This window comes from Pelobates fuscus, chromosome 1, assembly GCF_036172605.1.
Source record: "Pelobates fuscus isolate aPelFus1 chromosome 1, aPelFus1.pri, whole genome shotgun sequence".
In the NCBI taxonomy this organism is placed as follows: domain Eukaryota; kingdom Metazoa; phylum Chordata; class Amphibia; order Anura; family Pelobatidae; genus Pelobates; species Pelobates fuscus.
In genome coordinates, this window is record NC_086317.1 from 382,782,194 (window position 1) to 382,803,067 (window position 20,874).

Below are 20,874 nucleotides of genomic sequence, written 5' to 3' on the forward strand. Positions count from 1 at the left end.
TAAATAGTAATATTTATATTAATATAAGTAAGCATGGGTGGTGTTAAGGGGGATTTGTATCATTATTTCTTGTCTGGTGCAGACCAATAGTGAAGTTGAACCCTTTCACCATCAGAACCATAAAGAAACACCAACATGTGGAATTTATTGTAGGGGTTATGGAGCTGGAAAGCCACACCAGGAAACTTGCCTTTGATATTTTTTACATATTCTTTATTTTTTTCCCATTTGTGGCACCTCAACCCGCATCCTCTCACCATCACCTTGCAGCCTCACTGCTCAATCCTCTGCCATTTAGGAGTTAAATCCCTTTGTTTATGAACCCTAGTCACACCTCCCTGCATGTGACTTGCACAGCCTTCCATAAACACTTCCTGTAAAGAGAGCCCTATTTAGGCTTTCCTTATTGCAAGTTCTGTTTAATTAAGATTTTCTTATCCCCTGCTATGTTAATAGCTTGCTAGACCCTGCAATAGCCTCCTGTATGTGATTAAAGTTCAATTTAGAGATTGAGATACAATTATTTAAGGTAAATTACATCTGTTTGAAAGTGAAACCAGTTTCTTTTCATGCAGGCTCTGTCAATCATAGCGACAACAAACCTTTGGTAGAAAATTTGAACTACACTCCCCATGTTGTTCACCCATAGCAAATTGATACACAGTGATCAATCTCTTCACCATAACATGTGTAGCTCGTATGACTCAACCTTCTATAAAAAAAAAAAATTAAAAAAATATTTTTGCTTTACCTAACTAGTCAATGGCATAAGAGTCCCTATTACATTATTACACATTATGTCTCAACCCAAATGACAAAATCAGACATAGTAAAGAATTGCAGAGAGATTGCAGTTTTTAAGACAAGAACACAGAGGTGAAAAACTACCAGAATGTTTTTTTCTCCAGTTCAGATATCATGGCATAAAATCTGAAACTAAAAACAAACCTTGATTCCCCAGAATTACCAGTTTGAAGTATATACTTGCACTTTTTTCATACTGTTCTCTGAAAATTGCAAACTAAATAGTATACAGTTGAGTCAGACTTAAAATGGTCAATTAATGTGAGCTGGAAACACATAGCGCATAGAAAGTCATTGAAAGACCATGATTGGCCGAGAGAACCCAGCCATTTCCTGGCTGACGAGATCATCAATGTAGGAGGATTAGAGCCAAGAGATTTTCTGTAAAAGAAGGACATTTATAGGTACAAATTTCAAATCTAGCTGTTTTATGGCATATTCATCTTAGCACACGCCGTTTAGGGTTGTCAAAAATAGAACAAGTATAAAATAAAATTATTTTCACATCCTGAACCAGCTATTTTATTTTTTACTAATAAATCAAATGTTTCACTTCATGAAAATTGTTCTCATTTTCTCCATGATTCATTCAAGATGACAAGAGTCCTTTAGCACAATAGTCCTTTCATATCTTTGGTCCTGAAGGGGTTAAAAGCAGCACCGTCTGGGGACTCATAGGAGAAACATGCATCCTGAAGCCAAGTTATGTATGCAATAAATCAATATAATAAATATTAAACGTACTAGTTTCACTACATGTAAACATTAACAAATAAAAAGTGACAGGGTACAAATAAATCTTTAGTACCCATTTTAGATTTCATTTTTTAAAGCAAATTACACATTTCACTCACTATATAAAGTATCGGACTGTGGGGAGGTTTTTGTTTCTCTCTTTCCTTTAGACTTTTTTTTTTGGAAACCCTTATTTACTAGCCTGACTAGTTATTTTCACGAGGAGAGAAATTTAAAGGGATACTATGGGCAACAAAAGAACTTTAGCTTGATGAAGTAGTTTTGGTTTATAAAATCATGCGCTTGCAGTCACACTGCTGAATTCCCTGCCATTTAGGAGTTAAGTCACTTTGTTTACACATCCCAAGTCAAACCTCCCTGCATGTGACTTATACAGCCTTCCTAAACACTTCCTGTAAAGAGTCATCTAATGTTTACACTTCCTTTAGAACTTCTTGCCCCCTGCTCTGTTAATAGCTTGTTGACCATGCAGGAGCCTTCTGTATAAAACTAAAGATCAATTTATAGAGCAGGAGATAAAAACGTTTAACCCCTTAAGGACAGATGACATGTGTGACATGTCAGGATTCCCTTTTATTCCAGAAGTTTGGTCCTTAAGAGGTTAAAGTAAGTTACATCTGATTAAAAATGAAACCATTTTGTTTTCATGCAGATTGTGTGAGTTATAGCCAGGGGAGGTGTGGCTAGAGCTGCATAAACAGAAACAAAAGAGATTTAACTCCTAAATGGCAGTGAACGGAGCAGTGCAACTCCGCAGGCATGGTCTATACACTAAAAAATGTTTAATTAAGCTAAGTATTTTTTGGTGACTATAGTGTCTCTTTAAGATCCAATATTTTAAGTGGAGTCCAGAAAAAAAAAAAAAGAAAATAGGAGGTGTGTAACAAAAACACATCATCAAGGAACCACAATAAAGTTTTAGCATCAAGCAAACCAAGTGCCAGTTATAAAAACACAGACTTTGAAAATAAGAAACTTTTAGTTATCTAACTTGTCCATGTGATTACCTTGGATCGGAAGAATGCAGAGGTTAAAATGTGGGCATTGTGATTAGCAACTTGAATGTACAAAAAGTGACCTTCATTAATATTTAACCCAACACAAAAGCCTACTATTAATTTGTAGTTCATTACTGGCCCTTAAGGCACACTGGTCATATGAAATTTTTTTTTTTTTTTTTACACATTAAATACCATACCTAAAAAAAAAAAAAAAGGTCAAAAGCTCTACATTATTAATCATTAGTTTTTCAAAATGTAAACAATGCCTCGAAAATAGCACTTTCCATTAGCAAAGCTGCATAGCCAACATCGATGTCCTAAAAATCAGTAATATTAATCCTTGGACTATCCTTTTAAATAAAGGGAACATACAGTATGTGACATTTTAACTCTTCTAATTTCCTAAAACAATAAGTGTAATATATTTGAATAGGCTGCTCTGGAAGGAAATTCTCAACATCATGACAACAGCATATAGTATGAAACAAACAAACAATGTGTCTATTGTTATAAGTTATTCACTGACTAATGGATACAGCCTGGCTGTAGCTAACACTAGTCAGGCTGAATCATACACCAATTCAGACAATATGTATGGGAGCTGCCATTTTTAAAAGTCTCCAGAACCTAACTTTACAGCAGCGTGTGCTCTAAAAACCAACAGCTTTCTAAAATGTTAGCTGCGGAGAGTTTAAATCAGAAATACACAGACATTAGCAACTCACATATGAAAGCCAACACTTACTAAAGGTATCATAGCGCAGGGATAGGCAACCTTTGGCACTCCAGATGTTGTGGACTACACCCCCATAATGCAGTCAGGGGACATGCAGTCCACAACATCTGGAGTGAGGAAGGTTGCCTGCACCTGCCCTGGATTCAGAAAGCAATGCAAAGGAAACAATTCCTAACATTCACAAAAAAAATCAAACTGTGGTGGATTTATGACCAGTGAGCATTTAGGAGTATGAAAGCACCATTGTTGATTTTAAAGGGACACTAAAGATAAAGTGGTATGGGTGCATTAGTGCTGTTCTTTTAACACTGCATTATCAAATATTGTAGTTTATTTTTCTGAAACTGCAATATTGACATTGCTGAATTCAATCCACCTCATGTGACACAGAAGCTCATACGAAAGCATTAAATCATATAGAGGGGTGGATTGGATTGCATCCCTGCCGGAAGAGGCAGTCATCGCAGGAGGTGGAGAGGTGAACCTTAAAATGCTTTTATTTTTTTTAATTGTTTGGAAAAGGGGGGTCAGACCTGAATAGAACTAGGGAGAGGGGCACTATAGCATTTGTATTCCTAACAATATAGTGTTCCTTTAAACAATCTCAAAAAATACCCCATTATTTTTAAGAAATAGCAATGATATGTAAACTGCAAATCGGATTCTGCCATTCATAAAAATGAATGCTACTATTACATAGATGTGGCTCCTAGAAGACAAAGCTCCAGGAGTTGAAGATGATAACAACGAATATAGACCAATATCTAACTTCAGCTCCTTCTCCCGGCTGGTGCATTACAAGCACACATGGTGCCTCTGAGGAACTATGCATTACTTGTAATGCAACGACCAGGAGGAGAAGCTGCATCCCTTTCAAAACAAATTGACTTCTACTTTCTCTATGCTAATCTGCATTCATCTACCTTCAAACCAAAGCAACAGCACTCACAGTTAATTTAGATAGACAGACATATGTCTACAAGGATGTTATAATTATCAGTTGGAGGTGCTCCCAGACTAGAACACCAATCAAGAGTTAATATCAGAACAAGTAGACCGTCATAACAGGAAAAAAAAATAAAAGATTGAGATTAAGGTTATGCAGGTCTCGATCTAAATAAAAAAAATTCCACACCCTGTCAACATTTTATTTATAATTGGAATGTAAATCAAATATAAACCTAATGATTTTAAAATTATACTCTATATGTCTCTTATTGTATGTAAACCATTGTATTTATATGTGGTCCCCACGATAGGCAACCACACCACTTCAGCTCATAGAAGTGGTTTGGGTGCAGTGTCCCATCACCCTTAAACCTGAGCAGGTAATTATTGAATTTTTTAATTAACAGCAAAATTTACATGCTAGGGTTAACTCCTCCCCTAGTGACTGTCTACCAGACAGCCACAAGAGGGACTTCTGGGTTTTTAGGCAACGTTTGGTCGCCTAAAGGATGATGGACGTCCTCATGCTATGCATGAGGACTTCCAGCGTCACCGGAATTCCCATAGGAAAGCATTAAATAATTTTTTTTCCTATGGGGAAATCCTAATGTGAGCGCATGCGCATTAGGTCTCCCCCACCAACTGACATCGGCCCGGGAGCACTGAAGGTGGACAGGTAAGTGACAGGAGTTTTTTTTGTTGACATTCTGTGTTTATTGGTTTGGTATTTTTGACATAGCGTTAATCGTTACAGAAAGGAATCATTGCATAGGTTAGTACACATACATTTGCATTATGAGTCAACAGGTATGCAAGTTCTGATTGCATTAGACTTGTCCTTGGTTATACATTTGGTCAATACATTGTATAGGCGTTAACACTGGGGCCCGTTTGTTCAGGGTTTTTGTCTGTGGGTGCTTCCAGCCGGTGGGTGAATCAGTTCGTGGCTCTATGGGACAGGAGTTTTTAACCCTTTCTGCACCACAAGGGGGTGGGTCCTTGACGCAGGGGAAAGTTATAGAGCCAGGAACACGTGTTTGTTTTCCTGACACTATAGTTTCTCTTTCAAAATATGAGATACTAAATGAACAGAGCTACTGTTTCACTAAATCTTCACAAACATAGGATTTTATGAAAATTAAAAATCTCACTACCCAAACATGAAAAATTAGCCAATTAAACAACCTGTTTCAAGACAACTATAGGAAAAAGTATAGGTAAAGTTTGAAATTATTGGAAACATCGCCTATATACAATTTACCCCGGTGTACAACCATGTAATGTATAGACAAAAATCATCATAAGTGTGCATTAGGCCTTCCCCATAGGACAGCATTCACTCAATACTTTCCTATGGAGTTTTCAAGACACTGGACGCCCTCAGCCAAAACGTGAGGACGTCCAACTTTGTTTGACAGCGTTAAATTCCGTGAGCCTGCAGGAAGCTACTCTAGTGGCCTCTAGAAGCTGCCTAACCCTGCAATGTAAACATTGCAGATTCTATAAAACTGCAATGGGGACAGGGAGACTGCAACCAGACCACTTTAATGAGATGAAGTGGTCTGGGTGCCTATGGTGCCCCTTTCAGAATTGTATATTGCTCGAGTCACAGCCTGAAACGGGATGCCAATTTAAGTAATATAAAATTCCTCCATGAGGAAACATGATCTGGATTGCTTACTTTCCAATTTTATCAATACAAGGACCTGGGATAAAATATTGACCCAATGAGTAAACCAAGGTTTGCAGTTGTATATGGAGACCAACACTCCCTACAACATTTTGGTAGCCACGATCCGGATAGTAATCACATAATCTCAATGCAAATACATGGAAGTCTTCAAATCCAATGTTTGCAAATGTATTGAAGCTTTCGTACCTAATGTTTGCAAATGTATAGAAGTTTTCATATTTAATATTTGCATGCCACAGCTCTGTAACAGACCACAGTTGATCATTCACAGCTAAGAACAAAACCATTTGGGGAGGGGGGGGGAGACATCCCCACAAAATAATTTGAACAGGTACATACAAATATAAAATGTCTGTTTAAATTATGTACAATATGAGCTCATCATCCATTACCTTTGCATTATCACTTTTAATTCAAAATAGATTTTTTTTGTAGCAAGATGAGTCAGTTATTAATAAAAGGACACTATAGCAGAGCTTGAAAAAGCTTATTGGAATCTAAGAGCAAACTAAAAAAAAAAAAAAAAAATTAGGAGCATTTTGATCAGGAGTGATCAAATAGCTGTCTCTGCAGCAGCATCATGCAGAGACAGCCAACATCACACAAACATCAGGGACCAACTGCAAGCATGCCATCACCTCTCTCCTCAGCTAAAAGAGGAGAGCAGCAGGTGGAGTAGAATGAAAGCAGTTATATTACAATGTATAAATGTTTGCGCATGAATTTGTGTGTGTGTGTATATATATATATACACACACACACACACACACACACACACACGTGTGTGGTTAATAGAGTAGATGTGAGAGAGTGGCTGATGCGGTATGCTTGTGACAGTTGTAAATTATGTAAGTGTGCAAGAATGGATTAAGGTGTATGAGCGCCTGTTTACTGAAAGCTTGCCTAGAACCTAGCTGCTACGGACACTGGACAAGCCCTGGATTAAAGGTTATTCCACCTGATGGTTGCGGCCCTGTGAAGTGAGATAGGTTTGTAGTATTCAATTACGCACTTTTTGCCAACCCCAGAAAACAGCGCATGCATTTTTCCTAGCACAATGAATAAATAAATAATTTTAGGCTCCTTAATGTGCAACAGCTGTTACTTCAAAAGGAAATAAACATTTTTGTTTAAAATCGTATATTGTGGATAAGAAAAAAAAAAAGTATTGTTTTCTAGTATTGTAGTAATAACAACAACAACAGCACCAGTATATTCTCAAGTTCCATTTCACTCAATAAAACGTATATGCAGTGGAGGGATGTAAAATTTTGTTTAAAGCAGCTCCTTGCAGGCGGAAGATCATGGCTGCACCCACGATAGATAGGCTCAAGTAAGTATAAGTAACCTTTCCCTGTGTCCACCGGGCCACCAGATCCCCAGTGGCGTGATGTGGCTACACCCCTTTAAAAATACTCTCTTGGTACTATTATGGACCTATGAGAATGTACATCAGTTTTTGCGATGTTGAACAATGTTTTGCATCCAACTTAATAAAAATGTTAAAAAAATAAATAAAAAAAATCACACCTCTAAGCAACATAAACATTAGATCAAAATGGTGTGTGTGTGTATATATATTGGATAAAAGGAGTGTAGCCACATCGCGCCACTGGGGATCTGGTGGCCCGGTGGACACAGGGAAAGGTTACTTATACTTACTTGAACCTATCGTGGGTGCAGCCATGATCTTCCGCCTGCAAGGAGCCAATGTTGGGGCTGTACTCTCGCACTTGCACACATACATACATACATACATACATACATACATACATATATATCTCACATTTCCTTGAGATCTTGGCTTGACATTAAACCATTAAGGAATTGTTTGAATTAAATGGTTGCTATTCCATGTGCCAAGTGACCACCCTCTCCTCAGTTACATTAACAATGTGAAATTAACACTTCTACATGATCATTGTCAATATCATCTAACTTGTGAGACACTGGGCTACTCCAACCTCAACATTCTAAGCCAATCAACGTTTTTTAGATTGGATGAAAATGCAAGTGCAGAACATATCCCATGATTCTGTGTACATACACATATGTGCTATTTGCATAGAAAAGAATGCAATGGAGTAGGCCAGACACAAAGAAACAAGCAGGAATAAAGCCTTAAGATGGAGGCAACCTCTACACAGTTTGTAAGGCGCAAGTAATTAAGATTTAATTTATTTTACCATGTATATTTACTCCCAAAAACGACATTCATAGCATTTTGTCATTTATAAATGAACTGTCACAAAGGAAGCACCATGACTGAGGGACTAGTGCTCATTGAAGGACATTCATGGTAGAGGATTGGTTTGTGAACCTATGATCTAAATTAATTAACAAAAATTTACTCAATAAATCATTTTAGAATATTAAATCAGATACGTTTCTCTGGAAGGTCATAGCTCAATAAACAACGAGAGCCATTTAAAAACCAGTTTATAACATCGTATACTGGGGTGATTTGCAACAACATTTTAAGAAACTAGTCTTGAAGGTCCCACCAAAACAAGCAAGAAGAATGGCGCAAGCTTTCTGTCAACAATGAATGCTTCTGGAATATAATGTTCTGCGTGCGCACAGTGACCTTGTATGCAACAGGCAAAGCTGTGCCCTCCCCATTTTACTGGAGCTCTCTTTACACAGAAATATTGCGAGCTTTTGGCAAGCTGCAAATAGAGTTTATAGAGTTTACAGAACCCAGGTCACTATGCACAATCACTGTAGTATACTAGTGGCTGTATATTTGTACATTAGCCATTATCAAACTAGAGAAAGGAAGACTTAGAACTCCAATTAATTACACAAAAGTTGGGAAACAAAATACATAAAATACAAGTACCAAGGAGAGCAATCTAAAATATATGTTGCCCCATGCCTAGACTGGAGAATTCAATGCCTGCATGTGGTACTACAGTACCACTTGCTTTTGCGCAAGTAGGGAATTACATTAGCGGCGTATATTCCCCAGTGGGGGGGGGGGAGGGGAGTATTAAACATTTGTCACAGGAATATACCTATGCATCAAACAATGTAAAAATAAAAAAAATAGAAAACCAAAAATATATATATATATATATATATATATATATATATATATATAAAAACTAGCACTTGTCAGTATGCAGACTCTGAGCTATTTTTTTTTGTAATATGTTTTCTTTTTTTAACGTTGAATATCTCACTGTTAATTGTATTATTTGTTTAAAAAATATATATATAAGCTTTTGTATAAATAGGAACAAATTAATAAATAGTGTACAACAGTAAAGGCATAGATTAAACACAGGCCTGTTGAATGTATTTTTGGTTTGCACAAAACGTTGTTTGGTTACAAATTCTTTACGATTACCTCCTACAATATAAATACATATATTTTGGAGGTTCATTCACTAAACAGCAGTTTTTTTTTCCAAACTGGAAAGTTATTGGCCTTTTCAGACAATACAAAAAAAAAACAGTGAATTTTTGTGTGTAACTAACTGGGAATTGCAGCTAACTTTAAATTTAATTGCATATTTTGAGCAAAATAGTGAGTATGAAAAAATTAAACGTCGCTCATGTCAAAGCTTGGCCTGAATTCTGAAATACCATTTTCAATTAACTACAACATTTTGGTGTTTTTATTTTCCAACCTTGCTATCTCAGGCTGCGTTTTGCAATTCCCTTGTTGCCATTTAGAAAAGATACCTCCAGTTATGTGCAAGCTATATGCCGTATTAGGATTATTCTCCACATGCCAGCCATTCTCAGATACCCATGTGCAAACCAGAGATGAAACAGGAATATAAATTCAACCAGCTTTTGACGTACGGATGGCCTAGAGTGTGGATTACAGCTCAGTATGCATTTAGTAGATCACATCTCAGAAAATACTTTAATGTCACTTGAAGATCAGAGCAACATGTAAACACAGAAACCCCATCAACCATCCTACATAATCAACATCTATAAAAACCAAGAACACGTCTCTATGTTTACAAACAACCCATATGGGCCAACATCCCTTGCTGGGTCACAGCTAATGGTACCTATAGAAATATCACTATAGCAGGTACCTTGTAACATGTCTGTGCAGTAAAGCATCACATCAAATATCACAGCTTGTTGTTCACATAAGCCTAATATGATTTTACCTTGCAAGACCACAGGTCACACCTGGCAATATCCCTTGCAAGCTTGGAGATTTGTGTAAACACAGATGGTCTTCACACTGCAGAGCAGTTTAGTACATGGGGGGAGAAATCTCTCCCTCCATGTCACACATTTGATAATCACAGCTTAGTGCAACATAGCAGATACCTTGCAAGATCATAGCTCAGTTAACACAGAAGGAGCCCCATCAGTGAACATACATACATACATACATACATATATAGAGACAGATCCAAGCTAGCAGATCCCAGCACTGTGTACATTCACAGACACGTACAGGAAGGAAGTCTGGTCACGGTAGAGCACACCTCTGTACTGTATACATATCGGAAGTCCTACCAGAGCAGATCAGAACTCCGTCTACAAACACTGCTCAGAATACAATGTAGCAATGCCCCAGGGAACGGCCGGGGTCACAAGGTCTGCCCTCTAGTGGCCAGGCTGTTCTATGATTACCGGTAGATCTCCAAACGCTTGCCTCCAGCACATTCCCGCACAGCTTGGCCCTTCTGCATTGCTGAATTTCGACCAACCCAGAACTCCCAGCTCCCTCCCTAGAAAGAGAGAGGAGGAAAAAAAAACAAAAAACCTCCGCAATCCTTCTCCCCCAGACCTACCTCACACCCCCGCAATCCGCCCCCACCATCCCAGGGAGCAAGGCAGCAGAGAGCAGCCCCCCCTCATCCCTCTGTCCCAGAGAAAGGTCCGCACAGCCAGCTACAGACACAGGGAGAGGGAGGGAAGGAGGGGAAAACAGACTGATAGGCAAAGGAGGGAAAAAAAGAGAGAGCGCGAGGGGGAGAGAGAGAGAGAGAGAGGGTGGGGGTGTAGGATATGGGGAGATAATAAAAGGCTTACAGTAGAAGAGAGAAGAAATGAAATGTTCATAAATATCACTGTCCTTCAAGGACACATAGGGCAGATCAGAAGATGGGGGGCAGTAAGTGAGGGGTAAGTGGGTCTCAGTGTACAGAACTATAAAAAGATCAGGATGAGTGGGCAAAATGATCTGGAAAAACTACAATATAAAACCAATGAGAGAGAGAGAGAGAGAGAGAGAGAGAGAGAGAGAGAGAGAGAGAGAGAGAGAGAGAGGGGGGGGGGTGATTAACCCATCCTCTGCAAAGGGTGAGCACCAGTATTAATCATATACAGTATATAGAACATGCAATAGAATGCAAGCTAGGAATAGTGAGCAATGCAGAGAGGAAGGTGGGAGGGTAGATACATCGTATCAATGCAGTGACCATTAGAACATCCGCCTGGAGCACCCACCTGGGGGGTCCTTCTGGTCGCTGAATGGTGCTGGTTGTGTAGCTGCTGGTCTGCTGGGATTCCTCCTTTCAGTCTCTTCAGGATCCTTTGCTTCCCAGCAGAGCAGATGGTGTCTGTAGGCTTGCTCTTTCCAGATCTCTCCCTCTAGAGGTTGGTGTGGCCCACTCTCTTTACTAGTTATTTATTAATATCTTCTCTCTCTCTTCCTCAGCCTTTTGCATCCAGCCCTCGGTTTTTCCTGTTGTCCAGGGAAAACGCCCTCTACCCCGGATCCAGAAAATAACTTGTAATTCACAGACAAGTCTTAAAGGTACAGGCTCCTGCTCTGAGACACAGAGAGACCTTTGCATCCAAACACTGACTCACTCATCACAGTTACTCAAAAAGTACACACACTGCGTGCAGCTCGAACAGGAACTTTTTCCATGTTCGCCTCATAAAGAGAGCAGACCAGTTCTAATGGAAACAAATATATTTAGGCACATTTATTGACTTGAGTTTTTGTTTTTCAAAAATTAATTAAAAGCTATTATTTTGACAATTTTGAGTGACAGTATTTACTAAGTAAATAAGTATTATAAGTATTGCTTATATAAACTTAAAGAAAAAAATAGACTTAAAAAGATTTACAAAGAATCGGCAAACAAATAGCACATTGAAGTCAAACTAGCTGAAATGGAAAGTGTTGCTCTATTTCCAGCCCCGCTATTTTTACCTTACTCTTCCAATTCTACATTTATTCACAATTTACAACTAGGTTATGTTGAAAGACGCCATGTTAAACTGCATTATTAAGATACACTGGAACCCTCTAAAAGAGCGGAAGTTATTTTTACCCCTCAAAATATTCATAGCCAGCACATAAATGATTTTCTGTGTGGTCACTGGTAGGGTTATTCTCTAAAGTGTGAATTTTAGCTAAATAGCTCAATTGTAAACAGTCTATAAGTCAGTAATGTTTTCATTTTAGCTATATTGTCCTAAAATTTTAAATTTCCTTCATATTTCCACCAAGTTACTCTTTAATAACCCTGTGAGTAATTTAAGAGAAAATACTAACTTTTTTTTTTTTTATTCAAGCAGTGATTACACATATGGGTGTCTCATGGATCATCAAATACATCCTAAAGAAACACTGCAATTCAATAACCAACATGTAATTGAATTGGTTATAATGCCTGGAGTCACCTGGCACTGTCTCTCCATTTAGTGTTAAACCATTTTTGAGCAGTTTAACACTAAATAGGAGTCCCTGGCTTCCCACAGGCCTACACCCAGTGGAGGTATGTCTAAGGTAGTGATTACACACTTCCTTCTAGCTGTGACAATTCATACAAGCAATGGAGGCTCAGGTAAGCTGAACGCAATCAGCTGACACTATCAGCCTATCAAAGCTTCCCATTGCTGCTAAGGCAGGGGTTCTCAAGGACCCCCCACCAGTCCAGGGTTTAGGGATTACCTGGGTGTGTCTAAGGTGTTTAGAAAAAGAAAAAAAAAACACCTTAGAGTCATTAGACACACCCAGGTAATCCCCAAATCCTGGACTGGTAGGGGGTCCTGAGGACTGGGTTGACAACCCCTGTGCTAAGGTTAATGCTCCCTTACTAGGCCAAGGAGCACAGAGGGGATGGGTTGCTGGGGACTCTCATTTAGCATTAAATATTAAAAATTGTTTATGGCTTAATGGATGGACAGCGCCAGGCAATTCCAAACACTATAACCACTTCAATGGGAGAAGCAAATACATTGACTTCACTGTCCTTTTAAAAGTACACTCTAAGCACCAAAAACATTTTACTTTAACAAAGTGTTTTTGATCTAAAGACCCTGTTCAGAGAAATGGAATTGTTTACATTTTGTCTACACCACTCCTCTAGCAGCTATTAGACGGACAGTTACCACAGGCACTTGCTAATGGAAGACCCTTGATTTTTGAAGATCTTCATGTTCCGAGTCATCATACACAGCATGATAACTCTAAATATCTCTAATACTTCTCATAGAGAAGCACTAGATTCAATGCTATCCTTGTGAGAAGCATCAGATTGATGTGCTGAGATGGACCGAGATCATCAGTATTGATGACTTAAGAAGAGATGGAGCAGTTGCTGCAAGATGTCTGCCCTGATCCTGGATTAAATTATATTTGACATTTTTTAAAGGGAGGCTCTAAATCTAATATGGTAAAGAAACAATTTATTTTATTGATTTTTAGTTGGTGTTCCTTTCAGTAGATATTCCAATCTGTAGGTTGCTGGAATGGTGCATAGCCTTTCAGTTGTCTTGATTTATGAACCATGGAAGGTGCCTGGTTGAAGATTGAAGTCAGCTTATGTGTTTGTCATGAAACATGTGAAGTTTCCAATGCATAATGAAGCTATGTCAGCATAGGAGCTGAATAAAAACTATAGGAGTAGATGTTCTCTGCAAAATTCCTACCAGAAACAAGTTTTGTGAGGAGGCCTGGGAGTCCACAGTGGACGGCTAAAATGTGATTGCATGTATTGCTTCCGAAGTCCAGGTAAAGTAGACTGTGCTTCTACAGTTTCAATGATTGCCTGAGCCAACACTTTGGTATCTTGAGATGCAAGTCCTCCAAGTATACTATAAGTAATCCTTTTAGGGAAAGAGGTAAATGCATCTGAACACGCTAGATCTTGGGCATGAGCCACAAACAATGGTGGCAATGGCCAACTTATAGACCAGGGATAGGTAACCAAAGGCACTCCAGATGTTGTGGACTTATAATGCTCTTACAGCCATATCTGGCACACCAAAACTTGCCTACCCCTGATATAAACCATAAAAAAATCAACTTGAAACAGTGTGCTTAAATGAAAGCAAAGCAGACCAAGCACAGTACAGGGGTGTTCACTCCACTAATAAAGTATTTAACAAACTGCTGCAACAGCAGCACGGTTGAAGAGGGTGGCTGTAAAATTCCTGAGCTCCTCCAGGAGCAGTAGTGACCCAAATTGGAACCCCCTCATGGAACACTCTCAGACAGCTGGAAAGGCCTGCCCTTTTCCAAGGAACTGCATTTTATTCTGCTTGGGGTCAAGATGTTGGCATATCATGCTCTTGCCGGGTGCATGACTGCCTCTCATACTTCTAAACTGCCCCAATGCTGAATTCATTTAGGGAGGTAGTGGGGTGAAAACATATTATTTGTTGGCACTTTAAAAACAATAATTACCAGCATTTATCCTGGACTGTTGTACTGTTTTCATGACAGGTCTGCTCAGATATATTTTAATAATTGCAGTAGGACACTTGAAAGCCTAACTCCACTTCATTTAGCAGCATTTGAAACGTTTGCCATTACACTGTTATCTTAAATATTATTATATAATTAAAAAAAAAAATTGGGTGTGGGGTCTGCTTTTTATCTCATCCATGTTTTTCCCCTTTTATGACTAGAAAATATTGCTTACAAAGACATGGTGCAATTGACAATTATTTTTTTAAACCTGCAAGCAAGCACTTTTAAACAAATATACAAACCAAAATAAAGCAAGAAAAGTGTTGAAAAGTACGTAATAAACATTTCTAAATTAATTATAAAACTCAGTCAGATTGCCTCGTTGGACACACTTCTCAGCTAGGGAAGTTTATTCAGCCTTACATCTCCCACTTCTTACCCACCCTTCTTAGTCGTAGACCAGTCCACTAATGACAGCAACATGGCATCATTGTGTAGTACATGGGTCGTCAACCTGGTCCCTACTGCCCACTAGTGGGTGTTTCAGGATTTCAGGTGGGCAGTAGGGATTTCAGCGGCTAAATCCTCTTTTTTAGAGGATTTCTACTTTTGGGCAGGCGGGCGGGCGTGAGCGGCTATGGAGGCGCAAGATTTCAGTGACTAGCAGGAGGGAAGCACTCCCTCCTGCCAGGCCACCTTCTGGACCCCCCGGCATGGCGTGCGGCAGTGGTAAGATCAGATGCGGTGAAGGAGTTCTAACCTCTTTGCTCCCTCGCGCGATGTTTTCTGATGCCGCGGGAGCCGGAATATGACGTCATCGACAGCCCGCGAGGGAGCAGAGCAGAGAGGTTAGAGCTCCCTTGCGCCTCGCCGAAGTGAAGCCCCACTGGACCCCAGGGACAGATCCACACCAGCTCTCCAGGTAGGGAGGCTGGGTGGACATTTAATATTAATAATTTGTGTGTATGTGTGAGTCTGTGTGAGTCTGTGTGTGTGTGTGTGTGTGTGTCTGTAAGTATGTGTGTGTGCCTGAGAAATCATATTATGAGCAAACAGAGAAATCGTCTGAATATCACCGAAAGAGGAGACCTTCGTTTGTTCCTTATGAAAATCGAACCAGATATCAAATATTTAGTCTCGCAGAATCAACCTCAAGGATCTCATTAATCACTAGTAAAGGCAATTTCAATTTTCTTTTTTGTTTTCTCATTAAACTTTCTAAAGTTAAAAACATTATAAACATGCATAAAGTAGAAATAAAAAGATAAATGTACGTACATTTTTTTTATTTATTTTTTAAAACACCCTCCTTTCTAAAAAATATTCTGCACTTGCGCGAAAACTGGAGGGCAGTAAGGAAATTTTTCCATCAAGAAATATGCATTAGTGGGCGATAGGTAGAAAAAGGTTGACTACCACTGGTGTAGTAGAAGGAGAGAGAAGCCCAACTCCAGAGCCTGCTCTACACGATCACATTGATCAAACTGCCTCTCTTCTCCTCCTGTCAGGATGTTGCAAGGTGAAGAGATGTTCCTGCTGCACATATTTAAATATATCAGGCATGTCCAGTGCACTTTTACAGCATTCCTAGGGATATGACACTGATTGGTTAGATCAGTGTGTCCCTGGAGTGGGTGTGGAAAGCATAAGAAAGAAAAAGCAGGTATATATGAAAAAAACAATCGCTATATTTACCTGCTTTTTTCAACCTGCACAGTGAGGCAACTTTGTTATTCAAAGCTAAAGCTTTAGAATGAAGCAATTGTCTCAAAGTGATGTATGTCCATGCTGTACTCTCTAAACTCTATATGATGATTCTCTATATTTTGGTTTATTTACAGTGTCTTTGGTCATTATATGCACCACTCATATAATGTCTTCCTAATATTATTTCTTGGGAATGTACTGTGTGTGTTTATTTGTGTTTGATGCAAACATGTTTTTGTTCATTTTGTGATGCCATCACTTACTGCTGGAATTTTATTTCCGCATTGCCTTCGGACCTCACCTGGTTTTGTAAGGCTACTCTACATTGTCCTTGGTGGTTCATTTAGTATGTTCAATACTGACTCTCTAGATTCTCTAGGTTCTCTCAGATATTCATCATGAATGATATTTTCTCAAAAAAGACATTTCTCCTTCTAATTCAATTTCACAATTTTACCACTATAAGACATAACATATTGCACTCATCTCTTAAATTAGGATTATTTTACCCATTGTTCTTGATGAGCCTGATTTCTCAAATCGTCACTTATATGCATATGGTATTTTTCAAATTAATGAGCCCATACTGACAGATTATGGCAGAAACCATGTGTGCACTGTCACACAGTATTAACACGTTCGTATAACATATTGAGCGTTGCCAGAGTAATATTGTATTATATTATATTATATTACACTCTTCCCTTCATATTCAACCTGCATGTGTAGATCAGCCACTGTTTTACACCTCTCAATCAATGCCTTTGCTGCAGTTAAAACATTCGAGACATTAGCTCTCTTAAAACCTATTCTTATGTACTATTATATAACTATACTTCATAATGTTGTATTTTTTTTTTTTTGTAGTCTTCTCAATAAATAATTCATACATGGGGATATTCCCAGCACTAGAAGGAGTACAGCAGATTACATTGGTTATAGTGCAATTCAATTAAATACATAATAATAATACTATAGTATAGATAATATCATTATGTGGATAATGTACTACAAATATAGAAATATACAATTAGGAAAAATAATACGTTAAAATAGCACCAAGAAAATTACTTCCTGCGTTTCTGTAAATCTTCATCTTTCCTTTGCTTCGACAAACTCAAAATTACACAAAACTACCACTCTCTTTGAAAACATAGTGAGTAAAGGATGAGGAGGATCATAGTCACCACATTTGCACTTTGTGCACATATTCAGTACAATACTCTTAAAGGAATAATATATGCACCAAAACAACTTTTGCTTAATGAACCAGGTTTGCTGTATAGATTATGCCCCTGCAGTCTCACTGCTCAATTCTCTGCCATTTAGGAGTTAAGTCACTTTGTTTATACAGCCCTAGTCACACCTCCCTGCAAGTGACTTGCACATCTTTCCTAAACACTTTCTAAGAAAGAACCTAGATATTTTAGGTTCCCTTATTGCATGTTCTGTTATTCTAGAACGTATTATCTCCTGCTCTGTTAATGGCCTCCTAGACTTTACAGGAACCTCCTATGTCTCATTAAAGTTCAATTTACAAAGCAGGAGATAAAAACTTCTAAAGCAAGTTAACATTTGATTGAAAATGAAAATATTTTGTTCACCGGCAATCTATGATCAATCTATAAACAGAAACAAAAGTGATTTAATTTATAAATGACAGATATTTGAGCAGTCAGACTGTAGGGGCATGTTCTATACAACCAAAACTGCGTCATTAAACTAAAGTTGTTTTGATACACATAGTGTTCTGTGTCCTTTGGGTGCTAAGGAATGTCCACCCAGGGGATTTTCTTCAGCTTCTGGAAATCACCTCCCCAAGTTGGTGCTGTACTCTCGTGCATTAGATCATAATACTGAACATTGCGGAAGACCTAAATTCTAGTAATGTCTCCTTTTGTCAAGAAGAGGGATAATACTCCTTATTTTGCTTATGATATAATAACAAGTTTTTAACCAGGAAATGTACATTCAGTACATGGGGATATTACCTTAGCCAAACTTCAATGGGTTGTTACTACTACCCAATTTAATGGCACTAATTTTATCTACCTTGGCAGGGTGAAGGGCTGTGAACCTGAGATGCAAGGGTTGAACAGATTCTACAGATGATGCATTAGCATTATCTACCTTGGAAGGATGATGGGCTGAGTCAACCGGGCAGGATTTGAACCTGAGAGCTATCTCCCTGGCTCTTTTAACTTTCTTGTTATTTCAGTAAAATTCCACCACAGCCAATGTGAGTATTTCACAAAGATTTTATCTTTATTAAATAATTTTTTGGGGGGTGGGTGGGGGTGGGTGGGGGTGGGGGGGAGGTAGGGGGGGTCAAGTAATAAACTTTCAACTAACTTTAAGGATCAACTTTAAATGTGTTCTGATACCAAAGCTGCAACAACCTCTTATCACATAACTAATGCAACTGACCTATTAATTTATTATAAACATAGACGGAAACCTGCCTAACCTGAAAGACAATTTGTGCATGTATTAAAGTAAAATGTAATTTGATCTTCATGTATGTCAGCTTATATAAGAGACTTTATATTAAATCTTTTGATTATATGAATGGGAGATGCAGCCAATAAGAATGTTTTGTATCAGAAAGGTTATTAAACCTCTCAAGAGCCTTATAGAATTATGCATAACTAAATAATTGTTGTTTATGGATGCATACCGTCTGGTCTGACTGCAAATAGGTTTTCCAAGTGACGCTTAATGTCACCTTTAATATAATGCTTGCAATGTATGCTTTCCATGAATGACTTAGTAGGCAACCTTCAGCACTCCAGATGTTGTGGACTACATCCCCCATAATGCTCTTACACCCATAAAGCTGGCAAAGCATCATGGGAGGTGTAGTCCAAAACATCTGCAGACCCGAAGGTTGCCTATGCCTGGACTATTATATAATCAAGTTGGGCTTAAAGGGACACTCCAAGTACTATTCGTATTTATAGCCATTTGTATTGGTTATCGTGTTAGGAACTTGTGGGTGAATGGTTGTCCCTCCTCACCCCAAATGTTTGTTTTCAAGAAGATTAACAAAGGGATCGGAGATTTCTCTGTAACCTAAGCCCGCCATGTCTGGTCCTTGTGACATTTCAGTGTGGTGTTGACTGGGATAAAAGGACACTTAAAGCACCATGACCAGCTGATTGTATTGGTTTTAATGCAGCTACTTTTTGGGCTCAGAGTACTCAGTATTTGGTCTCTATTCTGACTCCACAATTGTGTGATTGTTCTCTTCCCAATCCTCAGTTGAACTCATGCATGAGATTTTGTGTTACATTACATGTGCATATTATTATACAATAGATATCACTAATAATTAAGGCTGCATATTTAAGCCATTGGCTTTGACTAGCAGATGGGTACATTTTTTCAATTATCTTCAGGGATATTGTGAAAAGGTGTGGTTTGCCAGAGGTAGATATAGATACAAATAAATAAATTATATAAAGGGTTTGTATATATATATACCGTATATATATTCAAGGCATTACATTTCATATCAATGTAGTGTCCCTCTCGTTTTAACCCTGGAGTGTAAAACATTACCGATAATTAGAAATGTTTTTTTAATTAAAAAATACCTTTGAATCCAAGGACCCCATATTCCAAAAAAAAAAGTTCAGACAAATATAAAAAAATAACAATGCTGAACATATTTTTAATCAGAGAGATGTCTTAGTTTTTTTCTCCATATATTCATATAATATTTTGTTCGGTGATTATCAATCTCAAAAACATATTCAGTTTCTTTGTTTTTGGCTAGTGTATTTTTTTAGTTTTTTTTTCCAGTGATGGCAAAATTACAAAGTATAGGTGACCCACTATTTCTCAAAGAGTCATGTCTTACCAGCAATCAATATTTTTTACCTTTAGGGAATAATACTTTGTTTGAAGCACCATCGGTGGGATATTTCTGAGATAATCTACAAACTCTTACCATTTTACTTGGCTGCTTTCGAATAGCCTGCAGTAATGTAGCCATTGAATTATTTTTATTCTCATCATTAAACATGTCAATCCTTCAGACAGGCTAATTCTGTTGTTCATGCATTAGAATAGTATTTCTATACACTTTTTTTTGCTCGGCGACCAATTCCTGGTCTTGATCTTTTCCATGATTTGAGCCCATGGGATGCCTTTGTAAAGTTTGTGTTTGGCAATACTGATAGGAGCCTCATCCCCTGAAATTGTGGTCTTCATCTCCCTGGCAAAGATAAACTCTTTAACAGCTTCAATCACTTAGTGAGTTTGCTAGGTTTCTACCAATTCACTGTCTAAAGTTGAACTGATTTTTTTTTTTTAAAGTGCTGTATGAAAGGCTTCTCTGGGAATTTATAGGTATAAAAGAGCTTCCTCTCAATGTCCACCCCTGAAAAAGCCATGAATTCCTTTTGTATACTGGTGTACTTGCTTATTTTCATCTTCTGTGAAGTTTCCTTTGTTTTATTTGGCATCTTTAACTCTTTCAAGTTCTTAAGACACTAAATGAGTGAATGTTGATTGGGAAAGTTTATTCAGATTTGGGGAGTATTTCTGCAGAATATTAAAATCTTGTTTGTCTATTGACATTACTTTAACTTCC

The 20,874-nt window shown here is 38.1% G+C and overlaps 1 protein-coding gene across 1 annotated transcript in view; it reads right to left on the reverse strand.

Annotated features, from left to right (window-relative positions):
• The window catches only part of ADCY6 (adenylate cyclase 6), a 175,084-nt gene extending 164,476 nt beyond the window's left edge, over window positions 1–10,608 (reverse strand). The window contains exon 1 of the mRNA XM_063426056.1: window positions 10,550–10,608. Within this exon, the coding sequence (XP_063282126.1) occupies window positions 10,550–10,608 (59 nt within the window). The remainder of the gene's footprint in view (window positions 1–10,549) is intronic.
• Window positions 10,609–20,874: the final 10,266 nt, after the last annotated feature.